The following is a 27,825-nucleotide window of genomic DNA, read 5'->3' on the forward strand; positions in this document are numbered from 1 at the left end:
GGCACTCGATATATTAAGTTCATGTCTTGGACTAGTGATTGAAAACCCACTTTGACCATGACCTGCAAAGACTGGATGCAGATTTCCTTGTAGCCAAATCATTCACTGTCTGGACAGAAAAGACAGATCCTCCTGTATGATCCTGTAAGCAGTTATATCTCAGGGGCAGGCCAGTGACTGAGCCAGTGTCTCCAGCTGCTCCACAAACTCTTCTCTCACAGCACTCAGGGCAGGATGAAGTCTCCCATTCATAGTCCACGTACCTGCATTATGTACATGGCAGTTTTGTGCAGACACTTAATACAGACTACTGCCTAATGCTTTTTGACTCCATGCACTTTTTCAGATGCCAAATGAACCAATAAAGACTCTGGCAACTCCTTTTTACACAGATAAAATCCAGATGGAAGGACATAATTTATGAGCAGTTCCTCACTGCATATACTTCCCTTTTAATCAGCTGCTAATGGTCACTGAGGTACTCCCCTTGGACAGCCCCATCTCCTGCTCACTGTGGAACACAATGACTCCAAACACGTGATGAATCAGAACATGACTAACAGCTAATATCATTTTGACAATTTGATCATTAATAGTGATGAATTTTTCTCCCACAAAAACACGTTGGGGAAAATATGAATCAAAAAACAACAAGAAACACACAAACTCAAAACACACACCCTCCCCAAAACAAAACAGCCAATGTATTTTGCTTATATTGCATTTTCACCATCCTGATTTACTTGATGAAACAAAGTGCAACGACCCATAATCTTGGAATTAATATATATGAAAGGATAGATGGCACTTAAACCTGAAGGCCCTAAAAATCCACAGGCACAGTAGGTAGGGACTGCAAAAAAAGCAAATGATAGCCACTACATGAAGAGTGCCCTTTTAACCAAACAAAATCACAAATATTAAGAGGTTACGGTCCTGTGATTAAGGCATCTGACCTGGATGCAGAATATCTGGATGCAATTCCATCTCTGCCTCTCACTTCCTCCATGACCTTGGGCAAATCAATTAATCTTTCTGTGCCATAGATACTCAGCAGGGATAGTAATAATACAACTTCCTGCCTCCCAGGACTGTTGTGAGAAGAAATTAACTGATGTTTGTGAGGTCAGCTCCCTCCCTCTTAGGTCATATAGATTAACTCTATTTTGTTTATATCATCAGAATACTAACAGCAGCAACTCAACAGCACCTAATTCTGAACAGCAAGGCAACTATTTCTGCAGACAATTTTAAGCATTAAACTTGAAATTCTGAAGAATCCTGAATTCTCTATGTGACAGTGTACACTTATGACCACTAACCACACACATACGAAGTTGAAAGAGTCAGTAATTCCTAAGCATTATCACATATGTATGTGCTTAACTACGAAAGTGTGTTTGAGGAATCTGACAGATACCTGCATTTCACATTCAGAAACCATTTAAAAAAAACACACCACAAAAACAAGCAAGCAAAAACCTAAACCACACCAAACAAAAAAAAAAAAAAAAAACAACCAACCAACCCCTACCCAAAGAACTGGAGGGCATAACATAGAAGAAGAAAATTATAGAACAAAAGTAGATTTAGCATATAAACCTGTGTTTCTTCCTACACATATAGAAAGACAAGGGAAGTGGCTATCACAAAACACTCTGTAAAACAGAGCAGGAAACATAAGAAGTTCTAGGCAGGAATATAATGAAAAGGTTTAACAGTATGAATTTTATCCTGTTCATAATTTCCAGCAACTTCTGTGAAGTGAGGAAGAGAAAGAAAACCACTATTTTTTCCAAATGGTGCTACAGTCAACAGCAACTAAGTGGACAAAAGACATAAGGAAGTGATTTGTACTTAGGAGTAGAAGGCAAGAGCAACTGTGTCATGAGGAGCTTATAGATTCAATACTTGATGTACATGTAGGCCATGTGAAAGGAAAAAGAGGTACACAACAGATAACTCTTTGATGTAACTGTTAAAAAGCCTGCCCAAGATTTGCTTGAATTTTGATCACTGCTGTACAATATAGAACAGTACATGGCTAGAACAATGCCCTAAAACTCTGCTTCTTGAAAGAGCATCAATTGTGTTCAGCTTTTACATGTATAATGCTGATTCAGTATACGTGGGCACAGACACAATGCATCGCACTACTCAATTCCAGACTATTTTGTGCCTTATATATGCAATTAAAGGAAAAAGACCAATACTATATTTTGTAGGCTTCAAAGTGCACTATGAAATATATTGTAAAATACAAGAACAAAACAACTAGACAAGATAAATAATTAAGTCTGTCTAGTCAAAACACCACTTGATATTTTTTATAAATATCTCTTTTATTGCATACTTCAAAGAAAAATACATTTTAATTTTGAACAGACTGGACAGGTGAGTACTAAAGGAACTCTTGTAGAGAAAAACAGAAAAAGAAATTAGGGTGCCTTAAGGTCAGCTTTGCATTTCTTCTATTTTCAAGCCAGTTTGGCCCATTAGTAGAATTACAAAACCCCTTGTTTCATTTTCATCCATCTGCCAAAGCACTCCAGAGATCCAGAAAGTAGGCGTGAGTCAACTTAGCACTGCTACAGAAACTCCCAGGTTCAGGGTCTGAAGCACCACCTTGCTGCCATCTAAAATTTACCCTAATCCAGGGCAATTGTCAACTACCTATACAGATCACTATGGAGGTATAGATGCAGCTATATAGAATCCAATTGCCCCACTGTTCTAGCAAAAGGAAGCCATAGTAAGCTTGTATTTTTATGTTAGCTTTCATTGTCCAGGGACAAAAATTCATGAGAGTACTACAGCTGTGCTCTATCACTAAACAGGGTTTACTGTCAGTGGCAGAGGTCCCCAAAAGTTGTGTTTTCAGTTTAAATTAAGTTTTTAATACTTTAACTCAATCATGTAAACAGCATGAAGAATGAAATTAGAATGTTTTAAGAATTTGGGACTAATTTCACTAAAACATCTGGGTTCTTCTAAGCCCTCAGCCACAAGATTAGCCACTCATCGAGAAACATTCACAAGTATTTTCTTGCCCATCCATGGCTGAAAAAAAGAATAGGAGATGAGGGGGGAAATAAAAGGAATTTAAAGCTGCTGAAAACTAATGTCTACCACATGAGGCACAAAATAAGCATGCCGTTGTATATTTGATGAAAAAATAACTGTTATGAAATATTCATTTGAAAAGTGATTAAGCTTTGCAATTGAAAAGCTAACCCTTCACGACACGAAATAATCATGCAGCTTGGGAATGAACACATCCTATGTCCTCTGGTGCTCATTATAATTTATGCAACATCTCTACCCCAATACTTCAGTTACTCAGATATTTTCCTCCTGGTATTTTTTTTTTTTTTTTTTTTTTATTTTGAAGTGAAAAGATCACTAGACCTACATCTTACAATCATTCTTCAAACTCCAAGAATCAGATTTACCATCCCTATACGCTCCCAGACACGCAACAGTAACAGTATCTCTGAATTACCTGCTGGGGAGAGTAGCAGACTCTCCAGGCGCCAGTGCAGGGGCCCCAGGACCCAGTGCAGAATCCCACCTCTCACTCTGCAGTGGGAAGAAGCTTCTTTCTTCAAAGCTATTAACAAATTCACTCACCAGCACAACATACCATGTCTCTCCTAAGGGTTAAAATGAACGACCTTTCCTACAGAACAAGGAACCTATTCCCTAAACTATGAGTGATTAATCCACTGAGCAAAAGAAATGTTTTACAATCCCATCTATTTTAGCTAAATTTCTTTGGGGATATTTAATTTTACATACGAAAGCTGTACTTTGTACACAGTATATATGCAGGCACATCATTTATTTACAAATCCCAGGCACAGAAATCCTGAGTTTGAAATTTTCCTTACAATGTATTTCGTAATTAGTCCTCCTGCAGTCAAGGCACATACAGAGATCAGGGATTATTCATTAGAGGAAGGAATTAGCAGGATTTTAGGCTTCAATGGCCTGTACAGACTATTAGCTTGCATTTGGCTATTAGGTGGGTAAGCAGAGTGGTCTCGAAAGCGTCAGCAACAGATAACATTAAATTCTCAAAATGAGGCTTAACACCTGCTTTCCTAATCTTGAAGGGAAGCAGAGAAAAAAACTGATTTAGTGGCGGCACAGCACCCCTTACAGCTTTATAGGGTCCTGGTGTCAGGCCAGGAGCACCCTGACAACTCTTAGCCAGGGAAGCCAGAGGTTCTGGGATGAGTGAATAAGGCATGTGGCCAAGATTGTGGCAACACCAGGCCGCCAGTCCTCTAGATCATCAAACACCATTTCTTCAGATCTTCATGATGGTATGCAGGCTCTGCAACTGCTTCGCTCTTACGGAGGGGATTTTGAAAATTAACCAAAAGGACAGTACATGGGGGTGGCTTACTTAAGGAGCATCAGCTGGTCTCCTTCCATCACTTTCAAGGTTCGGATTTCAGAGATGAGAGAAACACGAAGATTGCAAATGGCTGGTGGAGAGACAGCCACAGGCCTGCCCTGCCCACACATTTGATTTATTTGTCCAGATAACACATCTGCTAGTAACACCAGCCTGTGCTTTCCTCTTAACAAGCTAATTCATTGCTTCAAAGCAGACGAGGAAAAATAAGAGAAGTCTAAAAAAGTTCTTTATTTTGCTTTAATAAAGTTAATGTGCTTGAGGATGAAGGACAGAATAATGCCTTCATCAAAAATACAACACAAGACCCTCACCAGGACCACTTGGGCTACAGTTTGCTCACAGATAGTAGAAAATTGAGAAATTTTGATTTTAACTTTTTTCCCCACTCCTTTGCATTTTAAAGAAACACAGAAATAAATGCATTACATAGAGCTCCTAAGAACAGAAGTGCTGACAGATAAGCAGCATGAACCCAATCAGTGAAACATCTCACATCTTAGTACAACATTTCATCCTCACGTGGATCAGCAGAGTATTTCAACCAGAATAAAAAGCACCATCAAAAGCACAACCCTAATTCACCACTGCTGCAATTTTGTATCTGCTGAAGTTCAGTGATTTCAAAGTAATTACACAGATGTAAAACAAGGATAACTCTGATAAATCAGTCCTAGTGCAAATTCAGAAGAAGTATTCTATGCACATGTACAAATAAAAATATTAAGACAAACCATTATAGGGAGAAACACACAATTACATATAATTTTAAATGCACATTCTACTAGATCCCCATGTCCAGTGATGAAAGAGAGAGATGCTTTGTACCTAGACTTTTTAAACATCATTATTATGGTATACACCTGCTTTGGAAAGGGAAAAAAAGGAGTACAGATTTTTGCCATTTACAAAAGATGAAAACCAAGTAAATAAAACAGAGTAAATAAGCAGTTCAACAGATGCAAGCTGTCCACATTCATTTCTTAAAGCACTAAGTTGACTGCACACTTCACATGAAAGAGTTCAGAGGAAGCGGGAAGAGGAAAGTTTTGCTGGACACTGATCAAACAACTTACGTGGTAAAACCACTGCAATTGCACAGAAAATATTAGTTTACAAAACTTTTCTGGGAGAGAGAAAATGTTGAGAGGAGCATGTGAGATACAGGGAAATGGAAAGAACTGGTAGTTTTGTTATTCAGTTAGTAGGACAGTGAAGTGCCTCATATTCCATCCTCACCTTTTAAAACAAACTTGAGATTTGCTAAATGGCACTAGGTTTAGATGTATGACATTATTCATTTCAGGTCACAGAATCACAGAATATATCTGGTTGAAAGGGACCTCAAAGATCATCCAGTCCAACCTTCAACCCAGCACTGAGGGGTCAACACTAAACCATGTCCCTAAGTGCCAGGCTCATATACCACTTGCACACCCCCAGGGGTGGTGACTCCACTACTGCCTTGGGCAGACTATTGCAATGTTTGATAACCCTTCTAGTGAAGAAGCATTTCCTAACATCCAGCCTAAACCCCACCTGACATAGCTTGTAACCATTTCCTCTAGTCCTGTCACTTGGAACACCGAGTTTTTTCCTTTCTCTTTCCTGTCTTTGCTTTCAAACTGTGAGCAAAGCAGTTGCTGTCGAGAATGAGTGGCTTACCACACCATTTTGAGAGGAGCAGACAGTTGCACTGTGCAAATCTCTCTGTTGCTTGTCAATGCAGTTCAATCAATGAGCAAAAACTCCTCTGCTAATTTCAACCTTGGACCCTACTTGAACAATGAGTACTAATTTTCTGACATTTTTCTTGACAGGGACAAAAGGATTCCAGGAGATATCAAGAAGCTCTCTTCTACTTGAGAACCAACCAGACTATTTGAACTCAGTTCTTTAAAAGGTAACATTTTCTCATTATAGAAAAATCTCTGAACATCCCTTTTCAGATCACAACCAAATCATTAGGGCCTGCCACAAAGCCTATTAAAGTCAATGGAAGTCATTCAAAGACTTCAAAGGACTCTGGATCCAGACCTTATGTAAAACATCCAGATGCAGCCCAGCAGCATTTTGTATTGAAGGGGAAAGCTATGCCAGTCAGAACCAGCAGTGCAGCTCTGCAGGAATCAGTACAAGTCAGGGAGCTCAGTGTTGAGCCCCCAACACCCAGGCCATACCCCTGCCAGAGGATGATCCTTTGGGCTAGCCCAGAGTCCATGTACCCGCTACCAGTTGGAGTGCATTTTTCAGGCTTCTGGGGCACAGTTTTCAGTTTTGTTTCATTCAAAAGGAATCCAGCTTGCCCTTTCCCTGATGGGTACCATGAATCAAAGTACAGTAACAGGACTCAAATAGGACAGTTGCTTCAAAAGCCTGCTCCCAGTGCAAACTAGAAATTAAGTCCCACTCCAGCATCAAACGGCTTGAGTGGCCACTGAAGGAGAAAGGCCAAGTTTCTGCAAAGTGAGGCCCTAAGAGGAATTGAGCAGACGTGCAGAAAAACTTAGGACTTCATGGTTTGCAGCACAGCAAGTGCCCTCAGTAAGAGTTCAGTTGTCAGAGCTAGAACTACAGCTTTTGTTCAGCAGTGACTGCTCATCAGTACTCAGAATGGATCCTGAACTTTCACATGTAATAAGAAAAACATGGAATATTACTGTCCAAAAATTCCTAAATCTGGTACTTAAGCAAAGTTACTTTCTATAAGAATCGAAAGTTCAACTTTCAGAGGTTTCCACAGTGACAACTTTGCATTAGGAATAGTGTGGCCAGCAGGAGCAGGGAAGTCATTGTGCTCCTGTACTCTGCATTGGTTAGGCTGCACCTTGAGTACTGTGTCCAGTTCTGGGCCTCTCAGTTTAAGAAGGACATCGAAATACTTGAACGTGTCCAGAGAAGGGCAACAAGGCTGGGGAGAGGCCTTGAACACAAGCCCTATGAGGAGAGGCTGAGGGAGCTGGGATTGTTTAGCCTGGAGAAGAGGAGGCTCAGGGGTGACCTCATTGCCCTCTACAACTACCTGAGGGGTGGTAGTGGCCGGGAAGGGGTTGGTCTCTTCTCCCAGGCAACCAGCACCAGAACAAGGGGACACAGTCTCAAGCTTCGCCAGGGGAGGTTTAGACTCGAGGTGAGGAGAAAGTTCTTCACCAAGCGAGTCATTCGTCATTGGAACGGGTTACCCAGGGAGGTGGTTGAGTCACCATCCCTGGAGGCGTTCAAGAGGAGATTGGACGTGGCACTTGGTGCCATGGTCTAGTCATGGGGTCTGTGTTGATAGATTGGACTCGATGATCCTCGAGGTCCTTTCCAACCTAAGTTATACTGTGATACTGTGAACTGAAAATCAACAGCATCACAAAGCTTTTTCAGGCTGGCACACAATTTTCTGTGATTTTCACATGGTTGACTAGTAAATCATGGAAGTTCTCAGCACTTCCTATGTAACTTTGGGGAGTCCTAAGCAAAAATCCAAACTCCTATTCTTTGCTAATAAATTTAAAAAAAAAAAAAAAAAAAAAAAAAAAGTTCAAAAAGAAAAACAAAACATTCCAGTGCTGCCTTTCCCCAAACTGGCTCCAAAACAGTTTCAGTTTTACAAAATCAGAAATTTCAAACTTCCAGGAGGGTTCTTCTCAATACCTCATCACACAAACACCTGAACTTCTCAACATACTTTATAAGGACTTAATTTTAGCCTGCAAAGAGAACGTAAAAAGGTGAGGAATTATATGTATTCCACTGATCAGCCCTTCCCCAAGCTGAAACAACATTTGCTATGGTTTACTAAAAGGAAATCTATAATAAACCTGAGTGTCTGCACTGGTTTAAGTAAATTAACCTCAGAACAACTGTTAATTATTTTCATAAAATACATTTCAATGTTCTGTACTCTGAGCAATCACATCCTGATTTGGGGATACAGCTCTTTTTTGAGGTATAAAAAGCAAACATAACATAAATAGGGACAAATTAATGTTGTCTTTTCATTAGGTAAGTGAATGAAATTAAAATACAATTTCATTATGGCAGTGCTACAGGAAGTGAACACAAAAACACCCACCAAAGCAAAACCGAAGTACACAGTTAACCTAGTTCTGAAAGGACACATGAAACCAAAAGTTACAGTATTATATCACTGTTATTAGCTTTAGAAACAAAGCTTCTAGGAGTAACTTCAGGTGTCAGTCCGTTACCGTAAATGATGGCATATGTTAAAAGAGCACATACAGAAACATAGTTTGAAAAGATTAAGAGATTATTTTAGAAGCAAATCACTCCATAAATAAAGCACAAAGGGAACACAGCATCATTCAGGAATGGACATCTGTCACCCAAGCAGATACCACATCACACATTTGCAGCTTAGTTCTGAAAGTGGAAAAACAAGGCTTAAACCAACACATAGAGCCTTACATGCATTAGACTTATTTTTAAATTTCTAGTTACCATAAATATCCAGACACCATCAAGAAGTTAAATATTACACACAGAGGAAATGGCAAGGAATAAAATGAACAAAGAATAGAAGAGAAAGTCACACGGAGCTGGAAAAATCCAGCCCTATCGTTAGTAGTTCCAGTGCCACTTTTCTATAGTGGGGGAGGGGATGAAGAGGGAAGAGAAGTCACATTCAATGTCGTCTTGACAGCGACCTCTTATTCAAAAACTATTATTTTTCCGCCTTGAATAGGAGAGAACCAAGTGCTCTTCATAATCACATAAATGACCTACCACACTCTAAGTGCTCTCTCTTAGATCAACAAAGAGCTATTGGAAGCAGAAAGTATCACACACTGCTCCTCTGTCGTCTCTATCCAAGTCATCAGCACAGTTCAACTGTACTGTATGAGAAACCTTGAAAGGCCAAAAGCTTTAGGAATTACACTTATCAGACTATACTTCCTCCTCTTTTTGGAATTTTGTGGAGTTTAAATTATAAAGACATGGGGGGGCAGGGGGGAAGAAAATTAAGAGAAAGACAGGAGAACCACAATGGGAGTTAACTTTTCTTTTTCTAGGGGAATGAAATCAATAACTTTAAACTAGCATTTAACAAGAGTAGGAGTAAAAATTTCGGTTGTCGTCAGGGGGTAGACTGTTCCCTAATGCTACATTTCAGAAGACTCATGCAATTAACTGACTTAACATGAATGTTCTTATTGCAAGGAACCCTGGGCAAAATGACAAAACTGGCACTCCCTTCTCTCTGAGGGGGATCACAAGAGCCTGTCCCCATAAGGTCAACACCAATGCTAAGTATCTTTATTCCAAAAGAAGAACTGTTGGGGGGGGAAGGTATTGGGGGTGTGGGGATGTGCTGTTCTTTTGTTGAGATTTCCCCCCGCCCAGGGAAGGGTGAGGGGAGATATGCCATTCATTTACTTGCCTGTGGTTCCTTCCATGTCATTAAACTGGTGAAGTACCCAGGGGAAAAATGATAACTGTATTACGTGAAAGAAAAGAGTAAAAAACACCCTCACCTCTTTTGGACTACTGTACTACTAAACATACAAGTACCTCTCAGAAATGCTTTGCTGTTATGTTGAAATCCAATTGCAAATTAAATTAGCTCAATAAGAAAGAAGGACCTGGTGCACTGAGTGACTCAGCAAGCCAAACTTCAGGCTAACTCACAGGGTGGAAATAAAGGGGGAAGCCCACATCCCATATATCCTGCCCTTTTTACATGTTCTGCTTTGTTACTGCAGCTGTTCCAAAACACTCCACAACTTCCTGTTCCACATGTCAAGAACAACATGGGGGGAGCACACAGGGAAGGACAGGGCCAACGAACAAACAAAACACCAAAACGCCTACCTTTTCTCTTTGGTCCCTGGTCCCTCAAAGGCTTAATCACCACTGCTGAATCACTTTTAACAGTCAAGCCAGCCTGAAATGCAGACTGCGCAAGAACTTCCATTCATCCATCCAAATCACCCAAAACCATGCAAAACAATGTTTCCAGTAGAGGGATTTGATGGAAATGAAAATCCTCTCAAACAGAATGGGTGAACCACAGCTGAGAAATAACATTTGCTGAAATGTTCAATGTTCAGAGATGCAAAACACTCCTTGCAGTAAAACTAAGAGCTGGGGGAATGTGCAAGGACCATGGCAAGCACTGGGATGGCTCAGAACTCAAAAACTAAATCCATATTCACCTCTACCACTACCATAAAGCAAAGGGATTAAGTGTACATTATCAATAGGAGGAACCAACAGACCATAATGCTATCTTCTGTTTCTAACGGGAGAGTCACAAAGGAAAAGCAAATACGAGAAAACCCTAGGAGAATCCTTGCATCTGACCTTCTCTCCATATTCTCCCTCTGTCATCCGTTTGGTTTTGTTTAGCTTCTATAAAATCCTTGCTGTATTGCTGACTGCAGAACATTTACTGAAGAATGCAAAATTACATTTCTTTAACCCCTTGCTGTCTCAATGTATGTACTGTGCTGGGACCTGTTTTTTTTAACATTTCCCTCCCTTTTCCCCCCAAAAAAGAATGAGGAGACTTTGCACAGGCTATCAAGCCCCAAAACTTATAAATATACCGCTAATGTGGTGCTATAACCAAAGATCTGAACCCACACAAATTAGACTCTAGGTTATTTCATTACTAGCTCCACTTATGTATTCTTCTCCATTATACTTTCTTTCAGACTGTTCAAGTCTCCACTCCAAGTGTAGTCAGTAAAATTCAAGAAATTCATCACAAAAGAAACTGAATTTCAGGCCAAATAGTTTCTGTTCACATGACTTTCCACATGAACCTTGCGGTGAGTAAATGCAACAAACCTTTTTTTCCCTTTCAGCATGTCAATCCTGACACTAAAAGGTCTTTGAGATCTACACTGGAGACAACAAGGACTTCCTGTGAATTTTACTTTTCATCTAATGCCTAAACCAATAAGCAATTCTTCAAATTAATAATTTGAACTACTATACTCTGAAACACTGCAGCCTCACAGAAGTCATAACCATTTGTGCAGACCCTAGCTGCTGCTGGTAACAGGACAACAATTTAAAAAATAAATAAATTAAAAGTACTGGCTGTGGTGTTTCAGTGGACAGGAGCCCTGAGCTAATAAGCATACATGCCCACAGTGGCAGTCCACTGAAAACCATGGGAAAACACAGATCATAGCTTAAAAAACTTAATAAACCCCAGCTTTTCACAGACCATCAGGAAATGAGGAACAGGGCTTTTTTTTTTTGCCCCTTCCCCCCCCCCCCCCCCCCCCCTTTTTTTTTTTCCTCTCTATTCTGTCTCGATTACCAGCTACTTAAGATGAATAGCTGGAACCTAAGGGGTCTGAATATAGATATTGTTCATGTATGTAACACTGGTTTCTACAGGAATTTTTTCTTTCATTCCAAATCCTTGGTGTCAATGACTGATATGAGCTACAAATAATCAATATATCATTTGATTCCCATGGCAAAAACTAATACAATACACAGACCTTTCTTATATTATTTTTCTATATGTTCTTCTGTATTGTGCATTATTACAATTAAAGCTGAACTGGTTTTAGTTAAATCATGTTATGTTAATTGTCATAGTTTTATCCAGTCAGAGATATGACAACTGCAGCAATGAAAGGCTTAGCCAAAAGAATGGAGAAAGTGAAAATACCAGGAACTCCAGAAAAAACTGAGGAAAGAATAATTTTAAGGTGTTCAGAATTCTGCAAATATAGCACTAAGAAGAACATTGAGTACCTAAATAATTAAAGTTTATCCTCTTTATTGAAACAGTCCATGTTTGAGAACTCGTGCAAGTTTTAATGTTTAATTAAGGGATTTAAGCGTCGTTTTAAGTGAAAACTCAGTGCAACCTTAACTACAGACCCACTGGGTCACCTCCATAATGTATTCATGTTGGGAGATCCAAGACCTGGCTTTTACATAAGTCAGTTACTACAAATATACAGATCAAATATCAGTCACAAGCATGTAAAAAATCAATTTGCAAGAAGATGAAAAAATAAATGTTCTAGGAGATAGATATGCTAATGAAAATTACTATAGTGTGTTTGCATTTTGTCCACATCCAGGTTTTGGTTTCACATGCAGTGACTGCCAAGACATGTTTATTTAGTGATTAAAAAAGAAAAAAAGATTAAGCAGCAACTTTAAAAAGCCCTGTGTGGATAAAGATATGCCTGGTTTATAAGCAATTAGTAATTTTTTATTAATAGAATGTAAACTGTTTTGTCTATTTTCACCAGAATTTGCAGATTTAAGGAGAATGCAACTCAAATAATTAAATTCATATCAACAAAACCAGGAGATGAGAGAAAAGCCCTAGTCCAGCTTACTTAATATATGCAATAGCATATCCCCGCTTGGAGCAGACTTCCCAGAACTACTTGGGGTCTTTTATTTCAGTATTTAAACAGACTCTTTAAAAACCACATACATAAAAAACTTTTTAAAAAAAGTATGTTATTGCCACATGTGGCAACACTACCACACAACTCCACACTGGGCCACAACATAGCCCACAGCTGCTGTTGTCCAAGAGTAGGGATAGGCCTCATGCTGGTCTTGGGTGGTCAGGGAGTTCGGCTGACTACCTATCTTGAATCTACCCCTGGGCCTTCCTGAGGTAGGTAATGAATTTCACTTGAGTTTGAGAAGCAGTGTTATTTACCAAAGGTGTCTGTGGGAGTCACATGGCTGAAAAGCTGCATGCAGGAACAAACACAGAGCTGAGACATCAAGTGCTGAAGATGGATGCGTGAGGGGAGAGCAGGAGCTCTGCAAGCACAGTCTCCCTGCCAAGAGCGGGGAGCACAGTTTACAGTCCAGCTGGGTAGGTGAAAAAAATCCCAAAGTTTTGGTCCTATGTCCAGAAGCTGAAAGTTCATCCTACAAGAGATATCATTTACATCAACATCCATAAAAAGAGGACAAATATGGAGGGGTGTTTGCCTTTGCCCAAGATGTCCTTGAAAGCATTTAGCAGAGCAGGATCTGCGATCCAGACAGACAAGGTAAGGTGCTGGTATGCACTCTGTAACACTGCAACAACAAATTCACAGTTTGAAAGAAAAAAAAAATAATGGCAGGGGGAGGGGAATTATGAAGTTTGCTTCTAAGCTTCCAAGTTTTTAATAGACCATTTGAGCTGGCAGGGATGACTGAATCCCTGTATCCATAACACTTGACTTCACTTGGATATATGCCTCCTACTAGAGAATAAAATGAAAGCTATATTTTAGAGCACTGGAAAAGTGAAACAAAGCCTGCAGTTTGTGTTTATAATATTACTTCTACTTGTCTAGATCTATTTCACTGGCTCCATGTTAATGAGGAAAGCAGTGAGGATAGTGTGGCCCCAGGATTGTTCTGGATTTTTTGGTTCCCAGTCCTTCAGTATCAAGGTGCTTCTCTTTTGAAGGCTGCCAACAAAACACAGCACGTACAGTGGGGTGACAACAGTAAAGGCAGAAGAGAAGACAGGCACGCAAATTAAAATGCAAGACCAAAATACCTCCTTGACTCAAACTCTTCACAACACTATCAAGGCTCATGTGTGCTGACTTCAGCATCTGCTTCAATTAAATGACAAGAACAGACCCATCTGCATCCCTCTGTAGACTGCTTCAAAAAAGGCAGAATTCTTCAAAATAGTAAAAAAAAAAAAATAAAAGGAAAGCCTTTTTCTGTTTCTAAACACATTAAATGCAAGCAATCAGAGCTGCAAGAGGCTTTCCTCCAAGTTTTTGAAGCCACGATCAAGGAGAGAAGGGGTTAAGTCCTGAAAAATAAAAGAGCAACAGAGCAAATCTGACTACATGTTTGAAAGAGCCTATAAAATGTTACAAGCAAAACAGGAAAGCTTGTGTTAATAATGCATAAACCAAAGGGGGGTGGGGGGGAAGCTACCCATTTAATGGAATAATGCTTTTATCCTTGCAGTTAAAACGAAATAAACCATGACTATTAATCTGGTAAGGCCATGTGAAAACGCAATTTTTAAACATTTTCTAAGAGGGGACAGTTCAGTAACCGCTCTGGAGAGCGAGGCCTTGTGCAGGGCGCGCTCAGCGCTAAATACCAGCCTCCGCTCGGCGAAGGCCATTACCCGCCCCGTCGCCATGGCGACGCTAACAGTGCGCCCGACTTCAAAGACAAAGATGTAATTTCAGACTTGCAGCAGCCAGAGGGAGCGGTGAGAGCTTTCTGCCCGGGCGGTGTCAGCTGATGATCAATTATAAAAATGCCCAGGACGGTTTCGAGGCGGCCTAAGCCGCCGCCCGCTCGGCCTCGGGGGAGCCTGGGGGAAAGGCGCAGGCAGCGCGAGGCCCTGCCTGCCGCCTTCGCTTCGTGCCCAGCAACAGCAGGAACGGCACCCACCGCCTTTCCCCTCCATCAAGTCCGAGGGGCTCCGCGGCAGGATGATAGCTCCCAGGGCCTCGCTAAGCCACCTCCGCAGAGCTCCTATCGCTGCCTTTGCCAGGCGCCGCTCCGGGGGGAGGGGGAGGGGAGAGGGAGAACCCGAGTTTACCAAATCAACGTGCTCTTAGTTTTATAGTGCCATTCCAACCACAACTACAAAGGAAGTCGCTTACACTTTTTTTTTGTTGTTTTGGTCCTACATGAAAAGAGTAGGGATACTTGCAGGATTGGTTCAGTGGAGAAAACCCTCCCAGGAAAGCAGAAAGCTCACTTTCAAGTTTTGCCACTATGCGGATAATTGCAATAAAAGAGTAATTATAAGGGCAGGGAAAAAATTACATTAACACAGCTTATATGCTATTGTCTCATCAATATGCTCTTACTGTGACAAACGTATCCACCTAGAAGTCAATCTGTAGTTTGTACCTTGTATTATAGCAACAGTATGGTCTGCTGCCATGAATTCAAGACTGGAAGTATTTTGGTTTTCAAATCCATTTCACTAAGTCTTTGGGAGGCAGTCTTCGGGAGCTCTTTTAGGTGCCATATTCCCCACAGCATTACTCGTGTGCCAAAATCAGGACACAAGTAACATGCTCCCTAAACCCAACCCTGTTCTGCAAAAATGAACACTCTGGTTCCCTCTTATCAGCTCATTAAGTACCATGAGCTTTCTACCAGAAAGGCACCTTCCGATCTGACAGCCCAGAGGTGTTCAGAGGCCTAGACATCAAATACAGTGATACAAAGCATGTTCGTTAGCCAGCAAACAAACCCACCACCCATGCACACACTTCAGTCTAAGATTACATGTCAGTCTTTTAGCTGACAGCCATGGGCACTGCCAAGAGAGCAGAAATGCACACCACACACTGTGTTCCCGAACCACATTCTCCCAGACCAAAGCACAAAAGTGGGCCAGCACTTGCTGTTAGGCTTTGTCACTCAGCCTGATGAGACTCGGAGGTACACATCTCTCAAAAGAGTGAGCCGGATGCTGAGTGTGACTCTGACTGAGTAACCCACACTAGACTTGGAGGAGCATTAGCTGCCCACTCTGCACATGTTTAATAATAAATATATGAGTTCTTTGGACTACAAAATTCAGTTTTTATCAAAACTGAGTCTATGTCATCTAAAGTAAGCACATGGGAATCAGGAGTCTGGTAAATTCATTTATACATAGAAGAGTATACAAAATGTCTTTGACTACTCAAAAAGTAATAATTTTAGAAGTTACAGGCTAAAGAAATAAGTGGGTTTGGTTTTGCTTTGTTTTCCTTTTAAATAAACAAATTTTTTTAAAAAACTTTTTGCATAGCTGACCACGTTTCATTTCCAAATTACATTTTTAATGATGTGGGTGGTGGGGGGAAAATACTTGTCAGTCTATAGGTCCTTTAATTACTCCTCAAATCTGTACTTTCATTGCATACTTTAAGTGACAAAAGGCAGTTCTTAGCTTGCATGGCTAGCTGACTATAGCCCTCTGATCACATCTCCATGGAAATGGAGGTCAAGTGATCAAAATTACTATACAAGAGGGGAAAGTTTGTTTTTCTGGCAAAAATAAGGTAAAGGAGTTAACAGGACTGACTTCAATTTGACCTGTACTGCTACAAATACAGGCATTAAAAAGCAGGCTCTAGAAATCACTGGTTCTAACTGACAAAAATTAAACAGCTAAAATGTTTGTAAGCATGTGTATGTATGTGAGTGGGCACATTTATCAGCATTTGGTAGGATCCGGTACCTAACCTCTGTTTCTTTGCAGAGGAGAAAGACGACTCTGCAGGTAGCCTGAATGGCCCCTCTCACACTGAGCTGCGGCCTATGCAATAGAAAACCCTCTGGCCAGAAGCAGCCAAAGACTTCCAGAACCAGAGAAATCCCTGTACTTCATCATACCTCAGAATGGAAACAAAAAGGCTGTTACCATGATTTCCAGTGGAGAAAAATGTCTAACGAGCTGGGCAGGAAGAATCAGCAATCATTTTAAAATACCAGTAGTGTGTATATACAGCCTTCCTAAGTGCTCTTTAAAGGCACAAGCAAAACAAAGGAAAGCAACAGTTGCAGAGAAAACAGACTATGAGAGAATCCAAATGAAGCCACAGCTATGAGATGTTACTTAGAAAAACAACTACAAAACACCACAGATTCTAAAATTTTACAGCCTTTTTTCAATAAAAGTGAAGAACACTGCTGAAAATTGCACTGAACAACTTGACTTTTCTCCTATCATTTAGGTGTCTAAGGATAAACAGGATGGAAAGAATTACGCTTTTATGAAGCTTCCATTAGGACCTATTATTAAAATCTTCACATGGTCTGTAAATTAAATAAGGGAAAGAGGCAATCCAGAATTTTTCTTCCATCTCCACTGCAGTATTATATGAAAAAATAGTAAGACAAGTCAAAAACCTAAAAGATAAGTTTGCATTGTTTTACCCCACGCCATAATGAATTAGCTCACTAAGGCCAGTGTCTGTGCTTAATCCATACACCACTTTATCTACTTTATCTACCTATATAATCTTGCTAGAATTATTTTGATTTTAGCAAGTGGATCTAAAAATCTCAGATCACTTCCAGTTCCTTTATTTTCATACCTTTCAAAAACAAACCAAAAGTAGTGGCCATTGCATAGATTTCAGTTTAAGAAACAAAAATAATAATGTTTTAGAACTCTTTCATGTGCAAGACACATTGGCAAAATTCAGCACCTATGACACTATAAATGTATCATATGCTATGGCATGAAATAAGTTTTGTGCTCTCAACTAGGTCCACTACTATTCAGCAAAGCTTACTAAAGCTTACTGATGCATAATGTATTACTACATGCAAGCATAAAAATACAAACTCTCATGTATGCTTATCTTTATATTACTTCCCAAAACAATCACTTCAGTGGTATAGTGGAAGATAACTATTAAGTGAATTTCCACCTTGAAGGGGTGGGGGAGAAAAAAACAAAACAAAACAATACAAAAAGCCCACACCAAAACACAAACTAAACCCAACACTACACAATCTGTTATAAATTCATGCCATTTAACTATGATGTGAAATAAATTATCCAGATTGGCATATTTTCCTATACTAAGGCAATTATCCAAATGTGTCTCAAAATATAGATCCCAATTCTAATTTAACACAAGTTGTCTCATTTCACAGGTTGAGAAGATTAAAAGGGTCATCTGCAATTGTTTGCATGGAAGGAAAGAGATCGAAAGCCTAAACACTGGTAACTGAAAGGAGCTGTTTCCTGATGTTATCAACCTTTTCTGTCTTGATTTCAACACACTTTGATGCTTCAGCCCTTGAAATTACACTGCTGATTCAAACAGGACCCTCTTTTATAAAGTCTTGTGGGAGCAGAATTGTGTCTGAAACTATATGGGAAATGGCACAGAGTAATCTGCATGAAATTAAGGAAAATTGATGCAGCGAGTTATCGTGCTTTCCAAGACATAGGCAGGACTCACCCTCATTTAGTGTATACATTTTTATTTTTTTAAAGGTAAATTGATAACAGAAGCCTATTTATTTGTAACACACTTCAGAAGCACTTCTCACACACAGCACAACATAGCACAGATTCTGTAAAAAGCCACCATGAATTGTTGCCTTAATTCATAGTGAATCTAAGATGTACGGATCCAGCAAAAGGAAAGTTTCAGAGGTTTAAGCATTAAGACACAAGGTTTTAATAGAACACCTTTGAGAGAAATTGTAAAACTTGTTTCAAACCTCAAAAAAATTAAAGCAAAGTGCGTGTCTTACACTACACACTAAAAGATTGACTTTATTAAGGATTCTAAAGTAGTACTACAAAACAAATAATATGTTGCAAACACTTCCCGTTTGCACTGTGATGGTGCCTATAATCCCCAGCAATTATGGATACACCACAGACAATCAAAGCACTGTGAAACCTGGCGTAATCTTAACACTATTGACCGTGACTGCACAAACATCTGCTTACACAGAAACAGCAAGTGGGCCAGGACCTCTCTGATATGAGCTTCACATCAAAGACTAGTAATTTTCCTTTTGTTTGATTTTTTTTCATTTTGTTTGTTTGGGGTTTGTTTCTTTTTCTTTATTTCTTACATGAAGGCTGCAACAATAGCACCAGAAGCCAACATAATCCCAGTAAACTGGAATGGATAGAAGAGAAAAAGAAAAGGGATCTACTGGTAGGCTTTGGATGTATTGGCCAGAATCAGTTACTGTGTTTAGTCAAGGTTATGAAGCTGAGCACACATTTCACAATGGTTGCTGAGCACAAGTGGAGGAGTCATTCTGGAAAAAAAAAATTCCTATCTTACAGGAATACATGTGGTAAAAATACAAGTAAGAATGTTTACAGTGTCTCAGGTACTTCCCGAAATGGTATTCAAGTGAGTAATACTCTTTTGTCTTACTTTCTGTGTCGTAATCCCAGTGTTCACAGAGGCATGAACAAGAGACATGCACCAGTGAATATATTAAGCTTTGGAATTTACAGTGTGCTATCAACTCAAAATTTACAAATAATCAAGCAGGTAAGACATGCATTCTTTCATACACACTACATACATGCACACACATTGTGTAAAATGTTCAAAAAATAATAATTAAGACTCAGGCCAAAAAAACCCCTACCATTTTAGGGTTAGATTACCAAATGCAGAACCTAAAGGCATTGACTTGGAAATTTAGGCAGATTGAAAGGACAGTTAGTGCAGGTACATTCCTTTGAAGCACCATGCAGAGGCACCTATTTATGGCTTTCCATACTGAAGTAACTTTAGGGGCTTTCAGCTGGTCTCTCATTTAAAGTTGCAAGCTTTGGGTGTTGAGTTACTAGAGGCATAGTGCAGTTGCCTTGGTTATGGAGGCAGAAGCCTTTGAGGGAAGGAACAACTCAGGGCAGGGGGGTGTGGAATTACTTCAACCACCCACACTAAATCTAGTTTCTTATTTTTCTAATGGGCATTAATATTGTCCTGGTATTTGGAGGTATAAAATATGTAGATGCAACTCCCCATGGCTTCAAAAAAAATTATAGGAAAAAAGCTATTCATACTTTAATATTCCACTTAGGACAACATTGGCTTATTCAAATGTAAGTTTTTGCAGCCTTAACCACTACTGGGATCTATAACCCCTTAGCAGGTTTCCTATATAAGTTATGTATTGAGGTCTTAATAAATATTTCTCAATCTGTGAAGCAGAATCAAGTAATGTTGTAAAGCACAAACAAATTATTAATAGGACCTTCTATTCACATTACAAATTTTAATTTTAATAGCAAGAATATGTAATTCAAGAATTAACAATTTTGGTTTCTATGTTTCTGTTTAACCCTACATAAACAACATAGGCCCAGGGCTGCTCTGCACTACTTTAACTGTACTTTTCCCCAAAAATGGGACTTCAACTGAATGTACAAGTTAACTCTCAGACAGTGACTCCATTTGGTCACCTACATGAGATCCTGTCTTCACTGAAGTCAAATGTAAAACTTGCATGAACGCTGAGTGGGCTAAGATTTCAATGACACACACAAAGTGTAAGTTTACTCCCTGATAACGTCATCCGTGTCAGTGCAACTGCAGCGGTTCTCACTGGATCTGACCCACTACTCTCATCAACACCAGGACACAAACATGAGGCCATTTACAGAATCCACAGGCATACCACCATCAACAAAAGAACACGTTTGGCACCTCAGAGACACTTTGAAATAGATATAATTGACATGTGTTGTATAAAATTTGTTCTTGCTACTAGATGGAATAGCAAGAAAACCAAACAAAACCAACCACCTAGCAATGGCACTTAATCTAGAATTAAAATGACATGGAAAACATAGCAACTTTTTCCAATACTGTGTATAAAGGCTAAGAAAAGCCTTTGAGAAAGCTTAGTCACTTCTTTGCAACTTGAAGCTTTTTTTCTTTTTATTCCAGGCTTAAACAAAGTTCAGTGGGGCATCAAACTGCCTCAGTTTTAAATTACAGTCTGTACTTTAAAATAGAATGCATGCACCACATGTTCCTGAAGCTAGAGGGTGGGAGTGTTATTCACTGAAAATTGAAAGCTTGTTGAGTCAATAATCTTCTTTCAGAGTAACAATTTCCAGCTAAAATTTCTTGACCCAAACAAAGGAAAACAAGATCATTCATTTATTTTACAACATTGCAGAAAAAAAAAAAAAAGAAGGGAAAGTGGGAAGGAGGCACACCAGTCTTATCCTGCTCAATGTAAAAACAATTGAGAATTTAGTTCTCAAATATTACATACTCACATTTCCTTCTTGATCATGATTTAATATACTCCCAAGCAGTTATTTTCAGATGGAGACATGAATAGAAACAAATAACTGACCGAATTGCTATGTAGGCACATATGTATGTACTACACACACATCTATCAGCTAAGAACTACACTTCCCTCATCCTTTCTCAAATCAGAAGCAATATTTTTGATTTTTTAAAAGCACTTGCTTATTTATATCAAACTCTCTAATTTGACTACCTGCAAAGAATCCAACAAGGACTACGAAAAAAACCAGGATTGCTGCATCACCTCTCCTTAACAAAAGAGGCTACAGTAGTAATTAACTTTTATACTATGGTAGTGCCCACAACTTTGATCACAATTAGGGCTTACTGGACTAAGTTCTGTATAATTGTCACCAATGTCTCTTGTGCCAGTAGTTTAACATCTGAGAAAAGAAAAAAATATCTCTTGATAACTCAACCACAGTTTCTCAAATAATGCTGGAAACTATTTTCATAATCTATTAAGACTTCACCCATTAAAGGCATTTGTTCAGGGAGCACAGTTTGCTCAAGATGACTTTCCAAGCTACTTCATATTCTACAAGTGAGACAAGGGAATGTGGATTCCCAAACCATCCTCACAGCCTGAACCTATTAAGATGCATCTGAAATGATGTTGTTCCATGAGCCAAGTGTAGCTGCTGTACTTGTATTTAGAATTTAGTTCACTACTAGTTCTCAACAGAAGTCCTCTGGAATCTAATTTAGTACCCTCCTTCCACAATGAAAAAAGTGTGTTGACCAGAGAAATGACTGCCCAGTACATGAAACATTCTTTAGAGGCTCATTAAAATGAGGTAAAACAGAACTGTGAAACAGTTAATAAAATCAGGAAGGGATTGTTGATATACAGTTCTCCACCGTACCAATCGTAATGAAAGAAGGCAACTAGCATCTTAAAATGTTTATCTGTCTAAGCAACAGTATGTATTATTTGAGACCTACCTGACACTGAAGGTCATGTAACTATGGATGTTGCAGAATCACAATCAAATTTCTCAGGTCACAGTATTGGACAACATACAAGCAGCACTCTACCTCCATTCCTGGCTACTATTTTTGTTTTGCATAGAAATTACTCTGCCTCTGAAAAGCCCCAATGAATAACTGACATAGAATCATGGAATTGTTAGGATTGGAGGGGACTTCAAGATCATCCAGTTCCAACTCCCTGCCATGGGCAGGGACACCTCACACTGGTTCAGGTTGCTCAGATCCACATCCAGCCCGGCCTTAAAAACCCCCAAGGATGGGGCCTCCACCACTTTCCTGGGTAACCTGTTCCAGTGTCTCACCACCTTCATGGGGAAGAATTTCTTCCTAATATCCAATCTGAATCTACCCATTTCTATTTCTGTTCCGTTCCCCCTAGTCCTATCATCACAGAATTAATCCAAGAAATCAGAATTCTGAGTGACCTAGTAAAGCAGCAATGCCCTCAACTCCAGACACAACCTTCTGCCTTCAACAGTCACAACCTCCAGTAAACACAAGATGAACCTGAGCTAAGTTACAAGGCTAAGGCCACAATTTCCCTACAGTTTATACCGATGCAGCCAAGGGCCACCTTCCCTGCGGCCTCCAGCTGTGCAGGCTCGGGATTCTGGGCTTGTACTCACTGACTGTATTAAACAGCTCAGGGATGGAAACTGGGAGAACACCTGCATTACAAAAAAGCAGCAAACTCTTCTGTCTGGGGCCCCATGACTGCTGCAGGGCCTGACTGTGAGCACTGGGATCTGCTGTACCACCATGTCTCAGCTGACAGGATGACAGCATCTCAAATCCTTCCAACACGATCTTACAATCTTTTAACACATGGCTAAAATCAAAGCTGCAGTCCCCCACTGTCCCCCTTCCCATGACAGCTTCTGATTCCCACCTCCTCTTTCAAGGTATCACTGATGCCCATGTAATTACACAGCAACTCAGTCAAAAACTAACTCATAAATAAAGAGTGATTATTTCTCATCTGGTTCAATTCCCCAAGTGAGATTCACTTGCCAGTCCCAGGGGTGACGGTGAAGGAGATGGAACAGCACAGCTAGTGCACTGTGGGGCACACAGCAGGGTTGCAATTGCCATGCCTTACAACAGAACTTTACAGGTTGCAAGAATTAAAACTAAGCAGAAACTGTTTCAAAAGCATGGCAACTGCGGGTAGGCCCTTTGACCTCGTATCTCAAACGAGCACACTTGACAGTGGACAAAAAAAGCAGCCTATTAGAACAAAGGAAAGTAATAGCAAAACTACCAATGCCTATCTGAAATGGCTTTCATACTCAAACAATAAAAATCATCTGTTTTCTGCTCTTCATTCTATCGGCACAATGGAAAAACACACCAAACGTTTTAATTCCTCATTAAAGACAAAATAAAGGAGTAATCTTCACAGCCACACACAGCCTACTGCTCACACAATCTCCTTGTTGTTTCCTCCTGAAACAACAAATTTGCAGGTATGTAATTTGTAAGCTTTGTCCTGTGAGCTTTCTCACAACAGCAGAATTGTGTATTTTGCAACTATCCCTTAAGTCTCAATAAATATATTCTTTAGTAGCTGTCTTTCAGATAATTTCATTCTGGTCTCTCCCCTTTTATTCCTCCACTCTAATAGGGAGCAGTTTCTGTTTATTACTTCCTTTCCCTCACAGAGTACCTAACTCCCATGTTTTCTCAAAAGCTTGAGATTTCCTTCTAATTGTGACCCCAACAAAAGCGCTCAGAGCACTGTTCTGTGCAACTTTTAATTTGAGCTCTCAGTGACTCCACATGGTCAGAGACCCACAGGTCAAACTCTCCAGATATCAGAGGAGTTATGAAAAGGAAAGCAAGCATTGTATATAAATTGACAGGCCACTCGAAGTAGCTAATAAAGCCATATTTTGTTTGTAGCCATTTGTTACCATCCCACATTACAAATTTGTCCGCTTTGAACTTTATGGGAACGTTCATGCCAGGACTTTTATATACAATGTGTGAAGGAAACAGAACAACTACTGAGCTGTTTAGCTGTGCTTACTGTGACACAAACCTGCTGAAAAAACTCCCCCAACGGATGACACAAGCCAGCATTCAGTGCTGCGGAAAGCGGTCAGCTCCTCTTCAGATCCATCAAAGGGAAAGTCTTTTTTCAAAGCCACATCAGAGAATACCATTCACCATTTAGAATTACATCTCTTTTGCTGTTTTTAGACACTTGTATAAGCTTGCTATGTAGCTGCTGTGATTTTACACAATGCCCTTAGAGAAATAAAAAGCTAATGGTCAAATTGTATAAATACCAGTATATCATGAAACAAAACATAACTGAATTTTATTACAAGTATAACACTACTGCTATAATTTCCAGCCTCACTGTACAAGGACAACTTACTGACTACCATTGTGAAGAACAGCATTATCTTGAAAACAAGGGATAACAATTAAGGGTATTCCTAAGCAGTTCAAAACTGAATACAGAACTCTCTTGCTCCAGGGAACCATGTTCATACGGTCAAGACATCCATATCCCAAATCGAGTTATATTAAAGTATTTATCATGTTCAACACACACACAAAAAGCCTTGTCACCACATATGAGCGATTTCAATTGTTTTTAAATTTGAAAAACAAAATATGAAAACCCCCACAACAAACCCACAAAAGTCCCCCACTAACAAAATCAAAACACCCACCCCAAAACAAAACGAAATACAAAATAAAAATACCTCCTGTTCCCCTCCGTATCCAAACAACAGGAGGGTTGAGTATATGAAGTATACTCCGCCTATACATCAAAGCTTTTCAGTAATGAAGCCTCACAATACCAGCATTTGGGACCAGCTCAGAGTTTAAGCCATGTGGTCAAAATGGTTAACATTCACTGTTAATACTATCAGCTTACTCACACCTGTAATAATAATGAGCTACTATATATACCAAACACTCAGGGACACAGACAATGCCCAATACTCTGCTTAGGTATCATGATGAAGGTAGGACAGAGCATGGATTAAAAGTAGGACATCCATTTGTGAAAAGACACAGGCAAATTAGTGTAACCTTAGTTGACAAGTAACTTAAGTTACAAATGTCCATGAAAAACTGAGAGGTGAAAAGTCCCTTCTCATATCACTGCTTTCAGTGGGTAGTTTAGTAGGCCATGGGTTTAGTGGTAGCTGCTGGTGAAACAGATCAATGTCCACAGCAGCTACTACCTTTAAAGTAATTGCCCACATTGATTTTTGAGACCTTTTCAGAAACATTTTTTACAAAAGTTTTCCAAAACAATGTCAAATTAATAACAAGTTCAAAGCAAACGGATCTCTCTCCTCACACCAGTTTCCATAGCTTCTCCTGAGACACTCATGTCTCAAATGTCATGTAAGGAATCTGTGGCACAGGCACTCTCCTACATGACAAAGATTTAACTTTGTAATGCTAAGATGATGTTTATTGCCCTCTTTTTAGGGACTGACAATAGCTCAAAGTGCCAGACATAAAATATACAACATTCTAGCAGATTTCACAAACACAATTGGTGTCTTGATAAGGGAAGCTCTTCATTGAGATCCCTCAAACTGCAAATGAATACACACCCAGTGAACTGCAGGAAATATCCCAGAGATTTATGATATGATTCCCAGCCAGAGGTCACATAGTTCATAAAAAGTTTTCACCATTTAAGCTGAACACACTCTAGTTGATTTAAATTCATGCTATTTTACTACCAACAAACAACAAAATCTCCAAATCATATGGGGAACACAGGTACAAGGCTAAGGAATACTTTGCCCATTATGGTGAAATAAGCACTTCAAATATGCAAGCAGCTGCAGTGTCTTTGCAAAATGTATTAATATGTGACATTTCCCCACAGCAGACTGCATAGAGCCCAGAAAAACTAATAAATTCAACTCAGCCCTTGACAGGAGTTTAATTTCCTAACCAAGTGTCAACCTAGCCCAAGAATCACTACACTTCTGTAGTAGTAGATAGAAGCAGAACTAAGGTGTCAAACTCATTAATGGTTCTCAGGGTTTAGAGCAAATAAACCCTGGAGGCAGTATTCTAAACCAGAAGATACTGAAATCCTTTCAAAAGGGCAGAGAAAACGCCTCTTCTTCACCAAACTGTTTTGTGCAAGTATGGAATTCCTAAAGCTAAAGAAATAAATATCAGTCCATGTCCTCTATGCAAATACACATGTGCACAAGCACAAAACATTCATGTGCACTATTAAGTGCTATTTTGAACCAGAACAAGCCTAAGCAAAGTCCACTTATATACAAGCTGTCTGTTCTCACCAAGTATTTAACAAGTTTATGATCAGCCTCATTTAATGTTTCTTTTTTCAATACTTCTCATCTGCTCATCTGTGGTGAGATACAATTAAATGCTATGTGAAATGCTTTCCGTTTAAAATACTGAAACAAACATTCATTTCTTACTGGTAAGCTCGATGGTCTTTCTTGCTGGATTAAATTCAAGTCTTCATGGTTAGGCTTTCCTGTGGCCATAGGGGGCTGAGATCTGCTTCCATAGCCTTCCTGAGACATGTCCTGCAACAACAGTTGTAACAGACTCATTAAGCTGGTTCAGTAACTACAATTAAATATACACCTGAGAAGGGTGAAAATACAAAAGCTGAGTGCTTATGGGTTATTTTATCAAAATCTTTTACTAATTAAATCTTCTTGACGGAAGTATCAAGCCCACATGGGTACCACTATGACCTCCATTGTTTGTAAAGAAATCCAGGGAGCAGAGCACCATGCTGACAAGTGGCAGGGAGTCATACCACTGGAGCATGGCAAAAAACACAACAAAACTGCTAAATAATCCCCTTTTACCACAAAACAGCAGCAAGCACAAGGTGGTCAAAACATCCATCCTACTCTGAGATGCATTCTCAAACATTTTGATGAAGTAATGAGCCAGGTGGAAGACCAGACTTGAAAATAATATTGTAATCATGCTGTGTAATCAGACTCCTGTAAGAACGCCAGATTTACCATCACTACTGCTGGCACAATGTGCAAACAGGCTATCAGGCTGTAGCACACAGTGTAGTCACTGCATCTGCTGGTGGCATGTTTCATCCAATGGATTAGAATGAAAGTGTGTTTGATCAAGAATGGTTCCAAAGTCTGGACTAGCAACCTAGGGGTCTTCTTCCCTATACAAGCCCAAGCAGTCTTAGGTAATTGTCTAACATAACACCCACCGCATAGTGGGGAGGGAGCAACAAAACAACCTTCCCCATGCCATCCCTTAGCCCACAACACAAGCTTACTTCACATGCATAGATACTAGTCCATTGCAAAAGTTTAGATTCAGGCTTCATTTTAGCTACTGTAGCAGCTTCTATGCTGACTTCTTCAAAGAAAATATAAGTGCAGGAGCAATTTCAGCATGTGTAACTAGCAGGGAAAGTTGAAGAATCAGTTCCCAACTGCTAGAATCTCACCTTGAAAGTTTTTTGTCATTTTCAAATAGTTTAGTTCTCCCCTCTCCCTCCCAAGTTTACTGTCGGTACCTGAAAGTACACACACGCCTCTGTGCACACATGTGAAGGGGCAGGGAAAGCTGTCCACTGCTCCATCCTGTCACAGCTTGAACACTGCCTTGCTGCTGCTCCTTATAAAGGGCTGTTCAGACAGCCAAGTT

The 27,825-nt window shown here is 39.7% G+C and overlaps 1 protein-coding gene across 6 annotated transcripts in view; it reads right to left on the reverse strand.

Annotated features, from left to right (window-relative positions):
* The window catches only part of ARID1B (AT-rich interaction domain 1B), a 336,705-nt gene that overhangs the window by 203,933 nt on the left and 104,947 nt on the right, over positions 1-27,825 (reverse strand). For all 6 annotated transcript variants that reach the window (XM_068151411.1, XM_068151394.1, XM_068151385.1 and 3 more), the window contains one exon: positions 26,607-26,717. In XM_068151411.1, the coding sequence (XP_068007512.1) occupies positions 26,607-26,717 (111 nt within the window). The remainder of the gene's footprint in view (positions 1-26,606; positions 26,718-27,825) is intronic.

Source organism: Melanerpes formicivorus, unplaced genomic scaffold (assembly GCF_026170545.1).
Source record: "Melanerpes formicivorus ecotype bairdi unplaced genomic scaffold, bMelFor1.0.p_v2 SCAF_2, whole genome shotgun sequence".
Taxonomy (NCBI): domain Eukaryota; kingdom Metazoa; phylum Chordata; class Aves; order Piciformes; family Picidae; genus Melanerpes; species Melanerpes formicivorus.